Consider the following 23,264-nt stretch of genomic DNA (forward strand, 5'->3'; position numbering starts at 1 on the left):
ATTCCTGAAGTTGGATGCCCGTCCAGTGAGCAGCAGTCAGAGGGGCCACGTGGCACAGATGGCCTTGCTCACTCAGGGCGGGCAAAAGATTCCCTGCGAAGGGAGTGGGCAGGCATGGCCCCTGGACACGCCTGGAGCGAGGCTCGGTTGCTCCTGAAAGACGGGGCAGGCCAGGCCTGGAAGGAGAACCGTCTGCCCCTTGAGTACCAGGAGTACTTGGGCACTGCTGTCTGTGAGGGGAGAGGGGACGACAGAAACGGACCTGGTTTTACAGCGGGGAGAGGCTCCTGGAGCACGCGCAGCCCGAGAAAATGGCCTTGGGTCGGTTACAGGCCTCTGACGGTTGGGATTGAACTCGGGCCTTCGGACTCCCCTCCCAGATGTTTTCCCAGCCCTCCCACATCCCTCGGCCTCCTCGGCCTGCAGCTGCCACAGCGGCGTTTAGGGCCCGTCTGTGCCCCCCTCCCCCTCCCCGGCCACTCCCTCCCTCACGGGGTGCTCCTCGGGAGCTTTCCTTCCCTCCCTCCTGACTGAGCAGGCAGAGGGGAGAGGGGTGGACAGAGGCCCCACAAATCCTGACCCTTCACAGTTTAAGGGGCCGTCCACGCATTCACTCCCCAGGAGGTCAGCCAGGTGCATTCGCCAAAGCGTAGGCAACGTAAGTCTCAGGAGGGAGGACAGCTGGATTCCAAGGATGGCACACCCCACCGATATCACACCGACTCTCGGAGTCCGAGCCCGGATCACGGAGGCCCAATGCCCATAGCTTCAGGGGCTGGGGTTTCAGATCCTTTTATGGCTTTACGACAGGCTGTCTCACAGAGAGAACAGACGGCAAGGGAGACATACCTACCCATCTAGGGAAGCCTTATAAAAATGATGCTAGAAGTCGGTACACAAAAATAGTATCCCTCTGTAAAGTTAGAATAGCCAGGAGCTTATGTTACTGAGTCGATCTTTCACTACAATTGCAGGATTGTCCGTATAAAACGGTTGAGTGTAAATAAGCACCAGCCCAACGTCCCTGGGACCAGGGTCTAGTGCAGCTTCAGGGACTCGGGTCCTGGCGTGCCAGGCAGGAAGGTGGCGATGTGCCTCTCACCATGTTGGTGAAAGGGTTGTCTCACCAGTGGCTTGGCCGTGTCTTTGCTCCAGGAGGCAGAAACCATCATCCAGAAGATCAAGCAGCAGCAGTATGCAGACCTCCTGTCCCATGACCAGCTGCTCATGGAGAGAAAGGAGCAGAAGGTTTTCTTGCACTTCGGTGAGAACGGCCATCCCTCTCTCGCGGGCCCTCTCCCTCCAGCATTCTGTCTCCCCTTTTCCCAAGTATCCTCACCGGGGGAAGGATTATGCCTGGGAAAGAGGCAAAGTTGGCCAGACGTGAAACATGGGAAATCAAAACTGAAACCATGGTTTTGTTTGGTTGCAGAGGAGGAAGAAATCACATTCGCTCCCACGTACCGTTTTGAAAGACTGACTCGGGACAAATACGCCTACACTAAGCAGAAAGCCACAGGGGTGAGTCCTCTTCCCTGCCCTCCGCCTCCGCCCCCCTTGCACACCTCACCCCTCTTTTGTCCATTCCCATAAAGGTGAATGGGAAGTGAAGAGCACCCTCATCCACTAGGTAACCAAAAAAAGAAAGAAAACTAGAAATCATGTGTTGATCGTGTCACAGAGCAAAACCCTCCCCTCAGGAGAGGCTGGGCAACCAGACATGCACACTGCAAGCAGTTGCCTCATGACGCTTCTGTCCGTGGGTGTGCGTGTGTGCGCGCGCGTGTGTGTGCCACGTCTTCTTTATCCATTCATCTGCTGATGGACACTTAGGTTGCTTCCATGTCTTGGCTATTGTAAATAGTGCTGCGAGGAACATTGGGATGCATGTATCTTTTTGAATTAGAGTTTTCTCCGGATATTTGCCCAGGAGTGGGATTGCAGGATGATACGGCAACTCTCCTTTTAGTTCTTTAAGGAACCTCCATACTGTTCTCCATAGTGGCTGTATCAGTTTACATTCCCACCAAGAGTGTAGGAGGGTTCCTTTTTCTCCACACCCTCTCCAGCATTTATTTGTAGACTTTTTGATGATGGCCATTCTGACCAGTGTGAGGAGATACCTCATTGCAGTTTTGATTTGCATTTCTCTAATAATTAGTGATATTGAGCATCTTTTCATGTACCTGTTGGCTGTCTGTATGTCTTCTTTGGAGAGATGTCTGTTTAGGTCTTCTGCTCATTTTTTGATTTGGTTGTTTGCTCTTTTGATATTAGGCTGTATGAGCTGTTTGTATATTTTGTCTCTTTTTTAAGTCCTGTACTCAAATATCTTTGCTAACCTGCCAAGTCAATCATCATTACACAAGCTTCTTTGCTGCAGGACTTATCAGAGCCTTTACAGGTTTATGAGCATGTGGTTCTCGATGGGAAAATTCGTGTGCCAAACTCAGTTGGTCATGAAATATCAATTAATATCTTATGAGACCACTTGTGTTCCACTGAACGGTGTTTGCGGAAACTGTAATAAAGCATCCCTTCATTCTTGTTTAACAGATATTTACCGATGACCTATATGGGCTGGGCACTGTCCTAGGTCGTGGGAGATCAAAGATGAGTCAGATGTCTGCCCTCAGAGAGTTTGTAGTAGGAAAGACAAGACAAGATAAATACACAACTAACTAACCAGAGATAGAATATAATGCGGTGCCCAATGCTGTGAGGAGTGGTCACAGAGGGAAATGACCATCAGGGCAGGGAAGGATCGGGGAGGCTTCCTGAAGAGGGGCCGCTTATGGTGCCTGAAGGGTTTCGACCAGACAAGGGCTGAGGGCGCCTGATCCACTTCAGGTAGAAAGAATTGCCGGAGCAGATGCCAAGGCAGGGAATCCTGGCATCCATCCCCTTCCGGGGCCCAACCCAGGGGAGCCAGCCCCATGCCGGGTCCTGGGGGTTAGAGGCGCTGCAGTGATGAGCTTCCCTGGGGCCACTAGAGACCTGGGGAAATAGAGGGCATTCTGGGCATGATCTGGACTCAGGGGCACATGGGAGACTGGATGGAATTGGGAGAGAAAAAGGCCAAGAGTTGGGGAGATGCCAGAAGAAAGCAGGAGTTAGAGACAAAAAACACACAGACTGAGAGGAGAGCAGGCTCAGCACTGCTGCCGCGACACGGCTGAGACCCGGGGCAGGACACCTTGCGAGGTGCCCACTGGCTGCTGGGTGCCTGGGCTCGTCTGGTTTAAAGGCACCCTCAGGGCAAGTCCCTGGGGGTACATTTGGAGGCAGTGAAGGGATGGTCTGGTTGGATTTGAATATGAGGAGAAAGAAACTGGGGCCTGAGGTGGCAGAGAGGGGGGTCCTTGATGCCAGGCAAAATGTCTTCACCTGTTTGATGGGCACCTGTTTCAGGAAGCCACTGCAAGTTCTGCTGGGGGGCCAGCATTGTCACAGTGATACACAGAGAAGACTGGTCTGCGTCAGTGTAAAGGATGAGGATGATGCAGGGGACCAATGAGGAGGCCAGTACGGAGGCTCCAGCTGAGAAATAACTGGGCCCGAAGCAGGGGGGGAGCCCGTGAAAATGAAAGAAAAGGAGGAAAGCAGGATATGTTGATAGATCTGATTGACGTTGATAGAAACTGTGAAATCAGAAGGCAGGGCTGGCTCGGAGGGGAAAAATAGAGCTTGTTTTCAGATTTACTGTATAACACGACTGGAAAATCCCAGAGGAAACATCTAGAAGGCACCTGAAAACACCAGACTGATGCTATAGGGCTGAGTTGTAGATTTGGGAGTTGTCTGCACAGAGAAGATGGTCAGATCATGGGAGTAGGTGAGGTCGCCGAGGAGAACACGGACGGTGAAGATAGAAGAGCTGTGGACAGATTTGGGGGTCGTCTCCGTTGAGAGAGGAGAGGGAGAAGCAGAGACGACAAAGGAGACAGAAGAACCGTGTGTGTAGGTGGTGGGAGGACCCAGCAGGCAGCTCGCAGCATCACAGAAGCCGGGGCTGAGAGACTTGCCAGGATCAGTGGTCACCAGCATGGAATGTGAGTCAAGGAGAACGTGTGTGGTCACTGGAACCTTGCACAAGCAGCTGGACTTGGGTTCAGGGGTTGGGTGGACACTAAAAGAACAGTTGACATCGCGTCTTGGAGGTGAAATCCAGACCGCAGGAGGGTAAGGGTGGCTCTAAGAAGCCAAATGCAAAGGAGTATACACTGAGTAAGTCCATTTATAAGTTCAAGAGTTGGCAAATTAATCAATGGAGACATCGGCCCCAGTGGTGTTTACCTCTCAGAGGCAGTATTGACAAGGAAGGGGCCTGAGGGAACCCTTTGGGATGATGGACATTTTCTATATCTTGATCTGGGTAGTGGTTAAATGTGCGCCTACAAATGTAAAAGATCCTCAGGCCATACAGTATAGATCACTACACTTTACTGTATGTAGGTTGTACCTCAAGTTAAAAAAGAGTAAATGGGCAGTCCAGAAGTAGAGGCAGTGAAAACAGAACATTCTTGAAAGAAAATTGGCAAAAAGAAGAAAAGAGAAAAGTAACTGAAGGCTCTTTTAGGATGAGAACTTTTATGTTTGTAGGCAGAGGAGAAAGAGCTAGAACGTAAGTGGGAAATGATATTCCTTAAGGAGGGTTGCTATCATTGCCAGTTTGCCTTGTCTGTCACACCCAGTGGACACTTGTTCCCAGTGTAGCTTGGAGAGGGCTCATCATAGTACATGTTGTTTGAAAGATTAGATGGGTATGTGGAGGGGTGGATGGATATGTGGATGGGTAAGTGGATAGATGGATGGATGGATGGATGGACGGACGGATGGATGGATGGATAGGTAGATGAGGGATGGATGTGTGAGTTGACGGGTAGGTAAGTGGATGGATGGATGGTAAGTATATAGGTGGATGAACGGGTGCGGGGGGTAGCTGGAGTGTGTTATTAAAGTGAGTGGCTGGGTTGAATGTACAGGTAGAGGGGTTCATCTGAGTCAGAAAAACAAAGGAAGAGAATGTAAAAATACAAGAGATTCTGAAATAATGAGGAGGGTAAGGAAGCACAGCCAGGTGAATCGATCTCATTCTAAAACAGGAGTCCAGGGCTTCCCTGGTGGCGCAGTGGTTGAGAGTCCGCCTGCCGATGCAGGGGACACGGGTTCGTGCCCCGGTCCGGGAGGATCCCACATGCCGCGGAGCGGCTGGGCCCGTGAGCCATGGCCGCTGAGCCTGCGCGTCCAGAGCCTGTGCTCCGCAACGGGAGAGGCCACAACAGTGAGAGGCAAAAAAAAAAAAACAAAACAGGAGTCCAGGTGTCTGAAAGTGTGGCGCGTGGCCGTGGAGCCAGGACTTAAGACAGGCGGAAAGGGTCTAAAGCCACCTCTGGGGAAATCCTATAAAAACCAGCAGCAGGTGAATCCAGGATTACAGATGCAGTGCCTCGATCTCTTCTTTTACGGTGTAAGTAGCGCGCATGTTACAAAGCTGTGCCTTGGGCTCTTGCAGATGAAGTACAACTTGCCCTCGTGGTGTGACCGCGTCCTCTGGAAGTCTTACCCTCTGGTGCACGTGCTGTGTCAGTCCTACGGTGAGTGGCACGTTGAGAGGTTTAACTGCCCTAAACTAAACAGTCTGTCCATCTGTAAAATGGGAGAACTCGCTGCAACCCCAGTCAGGTGACCTTAAAAAGGTGATGCATCCTGTCCCATCTTGGGGCTGCCACAGAATAAATATCTTCTGGTTTGGGAAACATTTGAATTATGGGGCACTTTTTAAAATAGATCTAGATTTATTTTTTTGAAAAGAGCCTATTAGGTTTGAACCATATAAAGTGGTGTTTTCATAGATCAGAAATCGTTAACTATTGGAAATTCATGTGGTTCAACCAAATGCCTATCATGACTACACACACGTGTTTGGGAGAGATTTAAAGATCAACTGGGGTAAATTGATGACAAAGACACAAGATGCAATATTAAAATAAATAATTATGGAAAAGTTATCCAGCCCTGTTTCACCCCCGCAGAGTGGAGGTTTTGCTGCTGCCCAGTGGCCACCTTCCTGGCTCCCACCCTCTGTGGGGACCCTCAAATCCCCACGTTCAATTCAGGTCCCATAAAGTTGAACTGGTTTCCATTCCTTTCTTTTGTGCATGCCTTCTGCTGCCCAGAAGGGACCAGAGCAGCTACCCTGGGCTAGTTTAAGGCGCGCACCCTTCAGTCCCCTGGCCTCTGAGCTCTGTGCCCAGGAGGGACTTCACTCCCCTTTAGATGCGCGGAAAGGCAACCCACTCCCACAGCCAAGGAACTGTTCTGCTTCAAAACCTACAAAGGCCCACATCCCACCCTCTGCACTCAGCCTTCTCACTTGTATGTCCCCTCCTCATACCCCATCCACACCCGCACTCTCCAGGCCTGTGACCCTTCCTGCCACCAGCCATCACCCCGGTCCTCTCTCAGCGCTGCCTCTGTCCCTCGTCCTGCAGCTCCATGAGTCCTGCCAATTCTGCAGTCGAGTCTGCCTTCCAGCCACCCTCTGCAGAAATTCAGGAGAAAGCGGTGGCTTGTGGCATTACTGCTTTTTGAGCCTAAATCTGGTTTTCAAAACGACCCTATCATGGAGGTTTTTAGAAAGGAGGGAGTCTCGTCTGCCAGTGGCACTGAGGAGCTAGGAGGACACAGCTGCTCCCTGTCTGGGTTGTGCATTAGCGAGGGGGAGGAAAGCCAGGCCTCGCCTGGGAAGCTGCAGTGACTTCCAGGAAGGGCCAGGTTTGAAACATGAAGGGAAAGTTTGAAGAGGTAAGGAATTTTGCTAACAGTATTTCATGGAATGCTGGGGGAGGGTCTAATAAGTTGTGAGTGGGCAGGAAATTGGGAAAGAAAAGGGGATGAATGTCCAGAGCTCAGGAAATTGGGGTAAACTTTGAGCTTGAGCCTCATGGTGGTGACATCAATAGCATGTATCAGTTATCTATTGCTGTGTAACAACTACCTTAATATTTGCTTATCATCCAGCAGGCTAGTTCAGGCTGCTGCTTCCTGGTACTGGGATTCCCAGCTGACAGTCCCGGATGTGGAAGTACTTTTTAGGTCTCTGCTTGCCACACATTTACCAATGTCCTGTTGGTTAAAGGAAGTCACCTGGCCAAGCCCAGACTCACTGTGAGGGGGTGGACCCACAGGGCGTGGTTATAGGGAGGCCACCTAGTTAGGAGTCCACCTCCCAGGTTTCAGGCACAGTTAACTGTAGTGCTAATGCTATCACGGTCAATACACATCTAAAGTATTTTTAAGAACAATTTTTAAAACTCTGCTTGTCCACCCTTTAACTTCTCCTCTTCTGTAGCCACCACAAGCTTGTAGCCCCTCACTCGGCCTGACCCCTGTTCCTCCATCATCTCCCGCTTCACACAGCACCGGATCCTCACTGACTTCTTCCTGCCGATGGCCAGGCATGCTTTAGACTGCTGCCCCTCCTACACCTTGCCTCCTGTCTCGGGGAAGGGATGCCCTCCTCCTTGCCTGGATAAGCTTTTCACCTGGGCCTTTTGCTCCATGCTCTCCTTCTAGCCCAGTCCCAGCACCTCCACTGTCCCCAGTCCCAGCGACCCCACTGTCCCCAGTCCCAGCATCCCCACTGTCCCCAGTCCCAGCACCTCCACTGTCCCCAGTACCAGCAACCCCACTGTCCCCAGTCCCAGCACCTCCACTGTCCCCAGTCCCAGCACCTCCACTGTCCCCAGTACCAGCACCTCCACTGTCCCCAGTCCCAGCGACCCCACTATCCTCAGTCCCAGCACCCCCACTGTCCCCAGTCCCAGCATCCCCACTGTCCCCATTCCCAGCACCTCCACTGTCCCCAGTCCCAGCGACCCCACTATCCTCAGTCCCAGCGACCCCACTATCCTCAGTCCCAGCATCCCCACTGTCCCCAGTCCCAGTACCTCCACTGTCCCCAGTCCCAGCACTTCCACTGTCCCCAGTCCCAGTGACCCCACTGTCCCCAGTCCCAGCACCTCCACTGTCCCCAGTACCAGCACCTCCACTGTCCCCAGTCCCAGCGACCCCACTATCCTCAGTCCCAGCACCCCCACTGTCCCCAGTCCCAGCACCCCCACTGTCCCCAGTCCCAGCACCTCCACTGTCCCCAGTCCCAGCACCTCCACTGTCCCCAGTCCCAGCATCCCCACTGTCCCCAGTGCCAGCACCTCCACTGTTCCCAGTCCCAGCGACCCCACTGTCCCCAGTCCCAGCACCTCCACTGTCCGCAGTCCCAGTACCTCCACTGTCCCCAGTCCCAGCACCTCCACTGTCCCCAGTCCCAGCATCCCACTGTCTTTCTTCTTCTCATTCTCTTTCTCCATCCATCTCACTGTTGTTTTAAGTTGTCTTTTTGACGGTTGTTTGCAAGCGAGCAATTTTTTTTTCCTGTTTATTGGCCATCTATATTTCTCTTGTGAATTTTCTGCCCATATCCTTTGGTTGGTAGAGGAGTGGTATGTTTATTTTTTCTTTGCTGATTTGTAAAAGCTTTATTGGGAACGACTTATATATGTTTATTGCCTTCTCGGTCTCCTGTGCTGTGTCTCCTTTGCCCACTGATGCTGGGTGTGTCCTGGAGTTTCATCCTCATCTCTTGTCATCCTTCATGTCTTCCCAGCGGGGCCAAAACGTCCTCGAGGCCTCTGCTTCCACCTAACATCATGACTCCAAATCTGAAGATAGATCTCCGGCCCTGAGTACCCAGCCAGACATTTCCACATGACATATCAAAAGCACATGGGACTCAGGATTCCTAGACCTCTGCTCTTTCTCTTAACCCCTCCAAACATGCTCTGCTGCCTTCTCTTCTCATCTAAGCACCAAGCTCCTTAAAAACATCGTCTGCACTTTATCACCTTCTACTCTCTCCTGAAATGTCACCTTCAGTTGAAGGTGCCATTTCTCACTGATGGGCTCAGTGACCCTAAATCCCCATCCCGCTCTGGGCTGTGAGTGCTTCATCAATACAACAAAATGCTTAGACCAGAAAAAGCTCCACAGTTCATACACGCAGTGATCTATATATTTAAAAACTCACAAGTCTTTAGGAAAAACTACTACAGCCACAATTAGTCATGGAGGAGACAGGGTCCCACTCTTTTACTACTTTCAAGCGTGGTTGTGGAAGGTCAATGGAACAACAGGTACAAAACCATGAAACTTCTGGAAGCTTCCATAAGTGCAAGTTGATTTCTGCCATGCGTTTGCCATCCTTGGCTTGACCAGAAGGGTTTCTCCTTTCCTGCTCAGAAATTCCTTCCCTCCCCTGCAGGCAGCACCAGTGACATCATGACAAGTGACCACAGCCCTGTTTTTGCCACATTTGAGGCAGGAGTCACCTCCCAGTTTGTCTCCAAGAACGGTAAGCGGTGGGTGGTGTCCATCCCTCTGTTCTCCATGCGGACAGAAGGCCTGGGTGCTCATCTTCTGGTTGCAGGAATCAGTTGTCTGTGTTAGATAAAGGCTTATCCTTCCAGGCAAGTCCACAGTCCATCCATTGGGTCCCTTCATGTCCAAACCACATCATGATTTCAGTCCAGAGCATGTTCTTACTGTCTTTGGCAAATATGCCCGCTTTTTTTAAGCTTCAGTGTTAATACAGCCTTTAAAATTGGGAAAATGAGTGTTTTCCAAGGTGTGGCACATGTGCCACCAAAGACAATTCCGGGTGGGACGTGGATGAACATTTACTAGTAAGGCATTTATTTTAATATGTTTTAAATATGACTCTTCTGTGTAAGGCAAGAAACACTGGTTTTCCATTTAGTCTTATGATATAGCTTTTTATTTAAATATGATTATTTAAGTTTTAAAAGCGAGTCTATTTAAAGAAAACGTTAAGTCAATCTTAGCGCATGTGCGTGGTAGGCGGTAAAAATTGTGAAGATAGGATGCGGGTGACTGAGTTTGGGGAAACATCAGAGTTAATAATACTCTATAGATTTGCAGGTAATTTTTCAAGCAATCCAGCTCGGCCCTGGTAGCCAGGCCAGCCTTGTCCCAGCAGGGCTCTGGGTGTTGTCTGTGGCATGTCCAGCCCTGGGTCTGGGTGACCGGGGAGCCATGTTGTCACCTCCTCTGCCCACCCCCCACTTCCATGGTCAGCAGACATCATTTAGGAGGGCTGAGTGCAGGGCCCAATACAGGTTGGAGAAGCCTGTATTCCTCTGTGTCCTTGGTGCCCTGAGGGGTGTAGGTGAGGCTGGAACCCTGTCTTCTGGGACACTCTTGCCCATAGGCTGGTGGGTCTAACATCCATGGGCCCAGCAGTGTGACCTCCACTCTGCACACAAGCCTTGACCCACCGTCCTGCCTCTTTCCTAGCTCTGGTCACTGTGCCTTTCCAGAACCTTCCACCTCTTCTCCAGTTCCCACCCATCTCTCCTGTCTCTGAGTTCCTACAGCGTTGGTGGGGCAGCCTATGCATCACACCCTTGATGAGGACCCTCATCACATCCCCAGGGTCAGCCTTGCCCTCCCTCCACTGCGACTCGGCACACAGCAGATGCTCACAAACACCGATTACCGGGATTGAGCGTTGGTTGAACGTCTACCCAAGCAGAGCCTGGCCTTGGTGCTGGGGAGTTAAAAAAAGAAAGGAAGGCTTAGTGAAATAAGCCAGACAGAAAAACAAGTACAAGATACATATATAGTATCACTTATACGTGGAATCTTTTTTTAAAAAGCCAGCTTCATTCAGAGAGTACAGTGATGGTTGCCAGGAGCTGGTGGCGTTTGCGGGGAGGAGATGTAAGTCGAAGGGTACCAACTTCCAGTTATAAGATGAATAATTTCCAGGGATCTGAAATTCAGCTTGGTGTGACCATAGGTAATGATACAGCATTGTACACTTAAAATCTGCTGAGAGTAGATCCTAAGCGTTCTTACCACACAGTTAATTATGTGAGGTGACAGATGTGTTAGTTATCTTGATCTTGATAATCATTTCAGAGTGTATATGTATATCAAGTCATTGCGTTGTACGCTTGAAGGGTACACAATTATATGTGTCAGTTTGTCTTCAATAAAGGGAAGAAGAAAAAGAAAGGGAAGCAGGAAGGATGGGAGGGATAGAGGAAGGGAGTGTGTGTCCCTGCTCTCTGGTGGCTCAGAATTTATATGGAGGGACAGAACACTGTTCAAAGCCAGCCTAAGGACACTTGCAAAAGCATCATCTAAATGAAGAGCATACCTGCAAGGTACCTGGGTACAGGTAAGCAGAAGGAGCTCAGAGTAAGCAGCAGGGGTAACTTTGCCCGAGGAAGGGCGACAGGCATCCCTCACTACCTGAACTCAGAAATGAGACAGATTATATGGGAACATGTGTATATGTATAACTGATTCACTTTGTTATAAAGCAGAAACTAACACACCATTGTAAAGCAATTATACTCCAATAAAGATGTAAAAAAATAAATAAAAAATAAAAATGGGCAAAAAAAAAAAAAACCTCTCTGCTTCCTTTCAAGTTCCATCTTTCCAAGGTTTCAGCATTTTCAGCTGGCTTATAATACAGGAAAAAAAAAAAAAAAAAAAAAAAAGCAAAAGAAATGAGACAGATTTGGGTGGCAGGCGCCTGAGCCATTCAGTACACAAGCTCTCTTTGCAAGAACCCATGGGGAGGCTGAGGCATTAAGGGCGCTGCCCAAGGCCACACAGCTTTAGTGGCAAAGCTGAGCCTAGAACTTTTCCCGCTCTGCTCTGCACCAGCTTTGACTCGTCAGAGAGGCTGTTACCATCATCGGGGATGCTTGGTGTGGGTGGTGGGATTTCAGGAGAAACCTCTCCTTCCACTTAGACTCTCAACTTCCCTGGACCCTAGGAAGGAGCTCGGTGTCCGGGGGCTGGTTTGAAACACTCCATCTCTAGACACGTTGTGGAACCGAATCTCTGTTCTCACCTGTTCCAGGCCCCGGGACTGTCGACAGCCAAGGGCAGATTGAGTTTCTCAGGTGCTACGCCACACTGAAGACCAAATCTCAGACCAAATTCTACCTGGAGTTCCACTCGAGCTGCTTGGAGAGTACGTGCTTGCTGAACTGCCTCTCAGGGGGACAGGCACGGCTCTTCCACAAAAGCCTTGTCATTGATGGTGCTTTTCTCCGCTTTCTGGGAAAGACTACAGATCAGCCTCAAAGCGGGGGTCACAGAGTGGGGCTGCAGGTGGACGGTACAAGGAGACACCCAGTTACTACAGGGGCCCCCAGTATCCCACAATACTGCTGCTCCAGCCCCAGGGACGGGTCAGTCACTGGTGCACAGACCCCTGGCCCCTTGTAGACAGCTGGGCAGCTGGATCCTCTCCTTGCCCCTCCGGGCAGAGTTTAGCCCACTCGAGGGTCCTCCAAGCCGGGGCTCCAACTCAACCAGAGGGTCTTGGGCAAAGGTCCAGAGCTTGTGGAGGCCAGCGCTGGGGCCAGAGCAGCTGCTGGTAATCGTTTGTTCTTCCCCGGGGTCCTCTGCTCTTTGCGACATCACAGGCATCTTTCTCAGGTGGTCTGAGCATCCAAAAGCAAACTAGAGATGGACGGCCAGCCAACAGCCAGCAGCAGTTCGCACAAACTGTGTTTAGGAAACACCCTTTCTAGGTGACATTTCTAGGCATATTATCTAAAGCTGTTCCACGGTGAGGGCATCTGTGTGGTTTCTAGCTCTCCTTGCTGAGATGGTCGGGGGTTGGGGGGGGGGGGGGGGGGGGGAGCCAACAGCCAGCAGCAGTTCGCACAAACTGTGTTTAGGAAACACCCTTTCTAGGTGACATTTCTAGGCATATTATCTAAAGCTGTTCCACGGTGAGGGCATCTGTGTGGTTTCTAGCTCTCCTTGCTGAGATGGTCGGGGGTTGGGGGGGGGGAGAGGCTGGCAAATCAACACCACAGAAGGAGGCATTTTGTGACGGGATGACAGATGCTTCCAGAAATTGGGAACTGGACCACCTGTGCCACCAGCTGCAGTGTTGCCCCGCCCTCTTTCCTCCTCATACCCAGCCTGGGCTGGTGACAGATCCGCCTTCTCCAGGAAGTCTCCAGGTCCCCGTTCACCCAGCAAGGGCAGAGCACTTCCAAAAATGATGAGGATTTTTTGTGCGGGTGTTTTTAATAAAATATCAAGGCATTTGCATACATTTCTATGGAAACAGCATATTAGGAAGCTTAAATTAGCATTTCAAAAGGCTGCTATCTTGAGTGGGAGGAACCATCATGTTTCCTAATCTCCTTGCCGGTGATGTGATGATTTCTTTGCTGCCTGGTTTGTTGCAAAGTGGAGCCAAAAAGGAGGGGAATCTCTGAGTCTCCTAAAAATAATTAGACCCTGTTGGCAAGTGACCATCCCCTGCACCAAAACAGAATCCCCAACAAGCCTGACTCCTAAACGATGCTGTGGCCCCTACAGATACAAGAGGAAGGCGGGTATCTTCATTGGTCCTGGTGGGACAACCCAAGGAGTCTTCTCTGGTTCTTGTGCTGTTTTCTGAAAGCCAGCCTTGTACTCGGACAGGTTTCGTCAAGAGTCAGGAAGGAGACAATGAAGAAGGAAGCGAAGGGGAGCTGGTAGTGAAGTTTGGCGAGACCCTTCCGAAGGTAATTCAACAACAGGGAGGATTTTGCGTTCGTCAGACAGCGGTGCTGGCCAGTGGCGGAGCTCCGGCCAGGCCTGACCAGAGGGGTTGGGAATCCCACAGGCCAAAGGCAGGAGAGGCTGCCTCTCTTTCAAGGCGGCTTATGACGCCCTTCCCAGCAGTGGTTAAATGTAGGCCTGAGCCTAGTGGCCCCAATACTCCTAAATGAATTTCGATTCCCCTGATGGATCGTGGAAGGGATCTAGAGGGTGCCTCATCTGACCAGGTGACTTTACAGAGAAAGGACTGGAGGCAGATGCCAGAGAGGCTTGTTCATGGTCACGCGGCTGCAGTGACGTTCTGGAACTTTCTGAATGGAGTTAGAGTCCATCCTGTCAGTCAGCATGCAGCCAGAGGCCTGCACAAGGGGTGTCTTGTTATCTGTGGATGGGAAGGAAAGGGGCAGGCTGGGGCCTTTTCATTAGGCCTTACTGTGTTGGGGTCTGCACGAGGAAGGCTTAAGATATGAGAAGGTCACAAGTTGTAGCCAGCATGTAGGAGTGAATCCAGGATGTGTGTCTGTCCCTCGCTGAGCCACCCTCCAACACCCCACAGGACAGTACAGGCCCACGCGAGGGGCTCTGCTGCAGGTGGACACAGGCCTCCTCCTGCCCAGATGGAGGGCAGGCCCCATGGTGCCCCCTTCAATGCAGCTCCATCCCGGGAGGGGGCCGAGGAGAGGGCTGTACCCTGCTGGGGGGCAGGGAGTGGGGTGCGTTCAGACCTGGCTCCTGGTCCCACCAGTGTCTGTGTATCAGCCCGGCCCCATCCCCCTTGGACCTGGGGTGGGCAGAAGAGGGGGAGGAAGGGCATGGAGGCAGGGGGGTAAGGCATGTTTGGAGTCAGGCCCTCTCCCCGGGGCCGGGGCACAGTGCGATGGGGTTAACCCCACCTTGATGTGCAGGGTGGACACATGGGTTCCTTCCTGCTCTCTAGGGACAAGAAAATCAGGGATTCAGATTTGTTTAAAAAGATTTGTTTAAAAGACTGTATTTGTTTACAGTCCTTTTTCCCATGCATTCCCCTCCTCTGGGCTGGCAACCCTCACACACCTGTCCCCCACCTGTCCAAGCTAATCCTGTGCCCTTCTCTCTGCAGCTGAAGCCCATCATCTCTGACCCCGAGTACCTGCTGGACCAGCACATCCTGATAAGCATTAAGTCCTCTGACAGTGACGAATCCTACGGTAAGGGTCCCAGGACAGGGGCTGCAGGTGTCACACCTGCTGATCGAGCCTCTGATGTAAGGGAAGCAGTGGTATCTCCTTCACAAAAGCCCACCGGCTTCTCTGTTCCCCATCCCTGTGCTGCCAGAGGGACAGATACTGGAAAGCTATCCTTCCGACCCCATCAGGCTCCTGGGACTGACAGCAAGCAGCCACAACACCTCCCATCTATGGAGCCTTTCCTGTGTCCGATTCTGTGCTAGGTGCTTGCACGTATTACTTGATCTATCCTGACATGACCTTGTGAAGCAGATACTATTCTCTCAGTTAGCTGATAAGTAAACTGAGGCTCAGAAAGGTGAAGTGACTTGCCTAAGTCACACAGGTTGTAACTGGCTGAGCCCTAATTTGAACCCAGGTCTTCCCGGCATTGCTTACTGCCCAGACCAGGCAGGCTTGAGAACGCCTGTGGCCCCAGTAACTGTCCTCCTAGAGAGACACCATCTTCTGTAAAATCTTCAGCCTGTCCATGGCTCCAGGTTTGCCCTTGCACTTGGTGCATTCAGCGCAGCTAGAGCGTGGAGTGAGGGGGCAGGTAGCCAGAGAGAGTCTGGAGCCAGATCCATACAAGCCAGGCTAGGGGTAGATATCGTATCCTGGGGACAGAAGGGACCCACAGAAGAGTCAGGCAAGATGGTAACATGGTCAGCTTTGCATCTTAGGAATATATGTTTGCAGTGATCAACACGAGAGATGAGGGAGCCAGAATGAAAGTAGCGATGGTTAAAAAAAAAAATGGAGAGACAGGTTAAAATTGAGAGGTACTGAGAAGGGAAATTGTTTGACCACGGGAATCGGGGGAAGAGGGTCGAGGATGGCCCTGAACCTGTGGTTTGAGTTGCTGGGGTTAATGTTTCCGTTTCCTGAACTGGGCTGGCTGTGGTGAGTAGCAGGCAAAGGAGACTAAAACAGTTCAGCCAGAGAAGTGGGAGGAACGCCAAAGACTGGTGTCGGGGATGCGGTCAGAGCTGGTCAAGACCACGTGGTTGTGATAGCAAATGTGGCCGAGGGATCCAACCAAATAAAGACCAGTGTCCTGCAGACAGAGGGACTCGGGGACTTGTGGGCTTGGGAGAGCCGTGTGCACGGCGAGGGAGTGAGCAGGGGTGGGGAGGCCGAGGGCATGAGAGACCAGGATGTGCAGCTGGGTCCAGGGAGGGTGTGTGTTTTCAGTGGAAGGAATTTGAGGGGGGTTAATGCCGATCAGTGGAAGCCGGGAAGCAGAAGGAGGCTACAGACAGGAAGCGTGCCCATGTGTGTCTGTCACCCATGGTGCAGGCTCTGGATGTAGGTACCATCACCACCCTCATTGCAGAGGTGGGAAAATGAAGTGATTTGTCCAAGGTCACACAGCCACTGAGTGAGTTTGACAGGCTGTTGTGTGACCTTGGACTTGAACCCAGGCAGCCCAGCTCCAGAATCGTGCCCTCCACTCCCTCCCAGTGCAGCACTGGGAAGAGGGTCCCTGCGCCAGGGCAGGGGCGGGCAGAGCCCAAGGACTGTGATGGAGCAAAGAGAGAGGATCCACGTGGGTGCCAGGGTGTCGGGAGGTTTGCTGGCAGGAAGCGGGAACACAGGTCAGACGGTTCCATTTTCTTTTCAAACACTGTAGTTCTCCTTTGCCTCCTCCTCTTGGTGTTCATGCTGACAGACAGCATATCATACTGATAACTAGGGGAACAAATCATCCAGCAGCCTCATTCCTTGCTACAGCAATCATTTTTATTTTGCTTTTACACTCCCGTGTTCATCCATAGGCACACATAGACTTCTATATGAATAATTATCACAGAGACACCATTTATATTCTGCTTTCCTCACCTGGTATTAGTTGATACACATTTTCCATGATCCTCTGACCCAGGCTTCATGATGGTTGCTTTTAATGGCTTCAGAATATTCCATGGATTTACTATATCCTCGGTTTTTAAAGTACTCCTTACTGCTACTATTGAGGCTCTGCAAATTATTTTTGTTAGTGTTATCAACAATGCTGAGATGGATCTCTTTGTGGACATTTTCATTTTTTATTGAGGTACAGTTGATTTACAATGAGTTAGTTTCTGATGTATAGCAAAGTGATTCAGTTTTATATGTGTGTGTGTGTATATATATATATATATATATATATATATATATATTCTTTTTCATATTGTTTTCCATTATGGTTTATTATAGGATATTGAATATAGTTCCCTGTGCTATTCAGTAGGACCTTGCTGTTTATCCATTTTATATATAGTATCAATAGTTTACATCTGCTAATCCCAAACTCCTAATTTATTCCTCCCCCACCCCTTTTCCCCTTTGGTAAGCATAAGTTTGTTTTCTATGTGAGTCTATTGCTGTTTTGTAAATAAGTTCATTTGTATCATCTTTTAGATTCCACATATAAGTTATAAGTGATATCATATGATATTTGTCTCTGACTTCACTCAGTATGATAATCTCTAGGTCCATCCTTGTTGCTGCAAATGGCATTCTTTCTTTTTTTTATGGCTCAGTAGTATTCCATTGTGCACGTATACCACATCTTTATCCGTTCGTCTGTCGACGGCCATTTAGGTTGCTTCCATGTCTTGGATATTGTAAATAGTGCTGCTGTGAACATCGCGGTGCATGTATCTTTTCAAATTAGCGTTTTCTCCGAATATATGCCCAGGAGTGGGACTGCTGGATCACATGGCAACTCTATTTTTAGTTTTTTTTTAAGGAACCTCCATACTGTTTTCCCTAGCGGCTGCACCAATTTACATTCCCACCAACAGTGGAGGAGGGTTCTCTTTTCTTCCTTGTGGACACCTTTTATTTTCCTTTGGCTACATTGGTTATTCTTTTGGGTCGTCTCTTTAGGGCAAGTTCCCGTGTTTGCTGGCTAAAGGGTATACATATGTGTGTGGTTGTTGGTGCTCGGCACCCAACTGATGGCTGTGAAGGCTCCGTCTTGCCTTGTGGACCTTGCCACATGCCAGTGTACAGGTTTCCCCAGATCCTTGCTGGCACTGGGTATCCTTTGCGTCTGCTTTTGTTAATTTCATGTCTGTGAGAGAGTCTCTTACTGCTGCCTTAATTTGCATTTTTGATGGCTCAGCAGACTGAACTAGTATCCATGTACTGAAATCAACCACCTATGCTGCTTTTTGTGGAAAATGTGTGTGGGGTTATCTGCCCATTTATCTGCTGGAGATTTGATTTTGAGGAGTTCAGATAAAATACCCTCTGTGTGAAGCTGGCTGCAACTAATGTTCCCACTCAGTCCTCTTTCCATTTTTGTTTTTTCTCTGTGCAGAAGTTTTAAACTTTTCTATCTGTCAGTGTTGTTTTGTCATTTCTCACACTGCTTCAAACCTTGCGAAGTTATTCCTTCCAGCAATCAGAGTAGTATTTAATTCTGGTTTTCTGCCGGATTTTCTATGATTTACTTTATTTTATATCCACTAATCTGCGTGGAGTTCATTTTGCTGTAAGGTTTGAGATGTTTTCCCCAAATTGCTGAGGAGTTGTTCTGAAAGTTTTGTTTCATAATCCCTGCCTTGGCCATTGTCGCAAAGGATCATCTCTGGGTGGGAGAGCTAACTCTCCAGGCCAAATGCATGGTGTTTCTCTGGTGAAATGGCAGGGCTGGGCTGCTGGGGGCGGGGGGGCGGTGTCTTGACATGACTACTGTCTCCCCACTTCCCCAGGCGAGGGCTGCATTGCTCTACGGTTAGAGGCCACGGAAACTCAGCTCCCCATCTACACGCCTCTCACCCACCACGGAGAGATGATGGGTCACTTCCAGGGGGAGATTAAGCTGCAGACCTCCCAAGGCAAGAAGAGGGAGAAGCTCTATGGTAAGTGGGCACGACCCCTCCCCTGCCCCCTCTTCAGTGCTGCTGGCTAGGGGACAGGAACGGAATAGTCTCTCCGCTGTGGCCTCAGACAGAAATGCAGCGTCGGAGGGGATCTCAGAGGCAATCTGGCCCAACCCTTAGCAGGTTCGAGAGGTTCCCTACAGAACCACAACACCCCACAGCCACAGTCACCCTTGCCTGGCCCCAGCCTTTCTTCCTTCTCACACAGGCAAGAGGTCATTATTTCCTTCTCCTCTTTGCTTTACTTCTCGCTCAAAAGCACTCAAATAACGATGCCTAAAATGCGTTGGGCTTTAATTTTCTACTTGATCTATGAAATGATCAACTTGTAAACGTTGTCTCATTTATCTCTCACCATAGCTCTGAGAGCCAGGTGCTACCCTTGTTCGGTAGATCAGGAAACTGAGGCACAGAGAGGTTAAGTGACTGGCTGAAGGTCACACACCGAGTAAGTGGCTGGCCCAAGGGGAAAGTGCAGGTTCACTCACGCAAATTTGTGAACGTGATGGGGTCCCGCCTCTCACACAGACAGTGAGACAGCAAGATGTGGGACGGTCTGACACCCCCTGCTCGTGGGAAGGCCCTGGGCCATCATGGGTGCTGCCTCCCTTGGATGGGGCTCCTCCTCCACCCTCTGGGGGCTCCTTTCTCTAGCAGGATCTAGACCTGAGGGGGACTTGGCACCCCTGCAACCATAGCCAGAGTCAGATATGAAGACAGGGTCCCAGTTCCCCGTTAAACTCGTGAACAGGTTGGCTTTGGGCACCAAATCCTCTTGTGTTTTTTTTATTTAGATCTGCCAAGAAATGTTTGTCTGTTTTATCCCTTGCTGACACCAACAAGTTGGAAATGTTGCATGAAATGACAACTCTCGGTCACACATGCCAACTTCCCTCCGTCTGGAGCCGTGCAGGCATAACTAATCCATCACCAAACTCACACCAGGTCTCAGAATCTGCCCCCAGGCAGCCATTATTCACTTTCCAGCTTCCGCTTGCCAGGGGAAACCTCTCTGCCATCCTGGCCCAAACCCTGGGAGCTGGGCCCTTGCATGCTCTCACATGCTCTTTCCTGGCCCTTTTCTTGCAGACTTTGTGAAGACAGAGCGGGATGAGTCCAGTGCACCCAAGTGTCTGAAGAGCCTCACCAGCCAGGACCCCATGAAGCAGTGGGAACCTGCCAACAGGTAGAGGGGGGAGCGGGGGGAGGGTGTTGCCAGGGCTTCACTGCAAGCTAGCGTGGCTTTGCAGACCCAGGACTGGGAGTGGGGAACTGGAGCAGAGAGAAAGCAAGGACCCAGAGGGAAAGAAAGCGCTGGCCACGAAAAGCCTGTCATGCTTCCAGCTCCGAGGCTTCTAACCACAAACCCCTGGTGTGACTGCAACAAGGCCAGGGAGGCTCTTCTGTGCTGCGTAGTTCGGTTCAGTTCAACAAACACTGGCTGAGCACTTCCAGGTGTCAGGTTCTAGAGAAACCAAGGCAAATTAGGTGGAGTCCCTGCCTTAGGAAGGTACACCCTACTAGGAAGACGCCCAGTCCAGGAGGCAGCAGCCCCAGAGATGGTCGCATGGAACAGCTGCAGTATTTCCTGAGGACCAGGGATATCAGCAGCCATGGCTCCAGGGCTAAAAGCCCCACCCTGTGACTAAGGCGGAAAAGCATTGTGGGGAAGTGCGTGCAGGCTGCTCTTGGCAGAGACTGGGCTGGGAAGAATCTGGACATCAAAGTCTGGATTACGAGGGGGACAGCAGTCCCCAAATAGCAGGGTCACCACAGCTCACTGATACGGTCTCGAGTTCAAGCCATTGAGGTTTGTCATGGTGTCCACGCCAGTTTACCTGCCAAGGGGGCAAAGCTGTGCCAGGTGTAGCCGAGCAAAATCCCAAAAGCCACGCCAAGCCCAGCTTATTCCTCTCTTCCTTTCAGCCCCCACTACCTGCCCCTCCAGCCCTCGCCCGCCCCAGCCCCCCACCCCATGCACAGCAACTCCCAGCCCCTCCAGCCTCTGACAGGAGCCCAAGGCATGAAACGATCCCTTTCAATCTTTTTCGCCTACTACAATCCCCTCGATGAAAGCACTGCAGCTCTCAAATGTCTGCTTGACTCCAGAATCAGGATCAGTGTAGGTCAACAAAGTATTTTCCATTGGACCAGCATTAGAATTAACACTTACTTCTGAAGCAGGCTCAATGGATGGGAGTGGGATGTGCTCAGAAACAGGCTGGCTGAGCAGATGGGAGCTGGGGAGCGTGTGTTACAACCTATATATGCAGAACTCTACTTACTAGTTAGTTCTCCTGAGAGCGCTGTCTTACAAGGAAGGACGACACTCCTGTCACCAAGAGGCAGCACAGTGTGTGTCTCAGGGTCACCTCACCAGGTCTGGCCAGCCCCTCGACAGCTGTCAGCTGACTCCCCCCCAGTCGAGGCTGCAGCCTTGACCTCTGTGACCTCCATGCTCACCTTTCCAAAACACCCGCATGGCTGTCTCCATCCTGATGCCTCACAGCCGTGCAAGCCGGCTGTCCCACATGGAACTCTCCATTTACCACCAACACCCTACCACCACCGACAACCCCCATAGTCACTCAGCCCTGCCGTCCACGCCAGCCTCTCATTCCATTCTGCCCACTTGCTCACAGGCCTTCAGACTGTTGCTGGGACAGGTCAACCCCTCATACCGCAGGGCCTTTGCACTTACTGCTTCTCCCCTCCCTCCCTTCTCAGAGAGGCCCTCACGGGCCACCCTACGCCCAGGTGGTCCCAACCCTAGTCTATCTCTGCTCCTTTTGTTACTCTCCATCAGACTTGAGCAGTGTATAAATATCTCGTCTCTCAGGCACGGAGCTTGTTTTGTTTGTCTCCCCATCATACGTTGGTTCCACGAGAACAGAGACTGTGGCTGTCTCATTTATAACCATATTTCCTCCTATTGTTCCTGGTGTTACCAGGCACTCAGTAACTATTTTGTTGTATGAATAAATGAATGAATGAACGAATGAATGAATGAATCCACCACCCCAGAAGTGAAGGAGTTGAGGAGAGCCCGAGGGGACATCAGAGGACACGCTCCTCAGGCTTCTGCTGACCTGGAGGAGCCCTGAGGTGTGACTTTGTGTGTCTCCCCCGCAGGGTCCCTCCATGTGGTGGCTCCAGCATCACCGAAATCATCAACCCCAACTACATGGGCGTGGGGGCATTCGGGCACATGAAGCAGACCCCGTCCCCCGATCAGCAGCCCACCGCCTGGAGCTACGACCAGCCGCTCAAGGACTCCTCCCTGGGGCCTGGAAGGGGGGAGAGCCCTCCAACACCGCCCTCCCAACCGCCCGTATCACCCAAGAGGTTTCCATCATCGACAGCAACACGGGGCCCCTGCCTCAGGACGCAGGAGCCAAGGTGAGCATCGTCTTCACCAAGGCCTCTCCCTTCCCTAGGTTTTCACCACCAGGAAATCTGGCCCTAGAATAGAAGCTGCATGAGAGCAGGGATGTGCGTCCACTTTGGTCACTGACTCATCCCCGGGGCCTAGAACACAATAGGCTCTCGAGAAATGCTTGTAGAATCTCCGATTCTTAGCCTATTGGTGTAAACCTGAAAGGTTTTTTAAAAACAGGATTTTAAAAGTTTAAATGTAGTGCCTGAGAAAAACACACTCCTGTAAAAACGACCTTCATTGAAAAATACGTTTCTGTAAGTAGTGAACCCTCGTCAACCTCCCACTCGCTGGAGGGCCCTGCAGAGCAGAGGTGGGGATTTCCACGTAGGAATGAGTCCCTCCCCAGCTCCGAGTTCCCCTCTCTCTTCTTAACCAGGGAGGTTCCTGTTCCCATGCGCAACTCTCCTGTCTCTCCTGTTGAGGCCAGTTTGAAAAAACAGCAGCTGGGACCAGGAATTCCGAAGGGGAGAACAGCCAGCCTGCAGAGGGAGGGGGTTTGGCCATGAAACTTCGGGGAAAACCCAGCGGTTAAAGAGAGCTGACCTGCATCGAGAACTGGTCCAGGCATCACGTGCCTGGAGGCCCGGAGCCTGGGAGGAGCCCGCAGAGCCACCGCCTTAACCAAGCAAACCCACGCATGCGCGCCTTGTGCAAATGCAGGATCGGGAGCCCCCCAAGTTTCTAGTAACCACACGGTGACAGATGGAAATTCAAAGTGCAGACCTTAACACTGATTGAGGATGCACAAAATATCGTTCGCATCAGCTTCCTTTGGGGGCTGCCTGTACTGTTTATAATGACTTCAGGGCACGGCTCTGGGCCTGTCTTCCCCTCTCTGAGGTCCTGTGTTCCCCATGGCATTTTCCGTCGTGTATTAAGAGCCAGGGAGCGGCATGTTGTCAAGCACTATTCCCCTCATCTCCCGCCACTTCCAGCCCTCCCACACCTGGCCTGGCTGGAGTTTCCTCTGGATTGAAGGGCCATTTACAATTCTCTTTCTTAAGCTTTTTCTCTTAAAAAAAAAAAAAAAACACTGGACAGACAAATGGAAGGAGGAAGGGATGGAGGGAAGGAGGA

General features: G+C 51.0%; 1 protein-coding gene across 1 annotated transcript in view; it reads left to right on the top strand.

Moving 5' to 3' along the window:
- The window catches only part of INPP5D (inositol polyphosphate-5-phosphatase D), a 131,590-nt gene that overhangs the window by 102,709 nt on the left and 5,617 nt on the right, over nucleotides 1-23,264 (top strand). The window contains exons 16-25 of the mRNA XM_007445726.1: nucleotides 1,156-1,264; nucleotides 1,433-1,521; nucleotides 5,516-5,597; nucleotides 9,323-9,412; nucleotides 11,960-12,073; nucleotides 13,549-13,631; nucleotides 14,768-14,855; nucleotides 18,578-18,727; nucleotides 19,838-19,934; nucleotides 21,881-22,147. Coding sequence (XP_007445788.1) covers nucleotides 1,156-1,264; nucleotides 1,433-1,521; nucleotides 5,516-5,597; nucleotides 9,323-9,412; nucleotides 11,960-12,073; nucleotides 13,549-13,631; nucleotides 14,768-14,855; nucleotides 18,578-18,727; nucleotides 19,838-19,934; nucleotides 21,881-22,147 — 1,169 coding nt within the window. The remainder of the gene's footprint in view (nucleotides 1-1,155; nucleotides 1,265-1,432; nucleotides 1,522-5,515; nucleotides 5,598-9,322; nucleotides 9,413-11,959; nucleotides 12,074-13,548; nucleotides 13,632-14,767; nucleotides 14,856-18,577; nucleotides 18,728-19,837; nucleotides 19,935-21,880; nucleotides 22,148-23,264) is intronic.

This window comes from Lipotes vexillifer, unplaced genomic scaffold (genome assembly GCF_000442215.2).
Source record: "Lipotes vexillifer unplaced genomic scaffold, Lipotes_vexillifer_v1.1 scaffold1492, whole genome shotgun sequence".
NCBI lineage: Eukaryota > Metazoa > Chordata > Mammalia > Artiodactyla > Lipotidae > Lipotes > Lipotes vexillifer.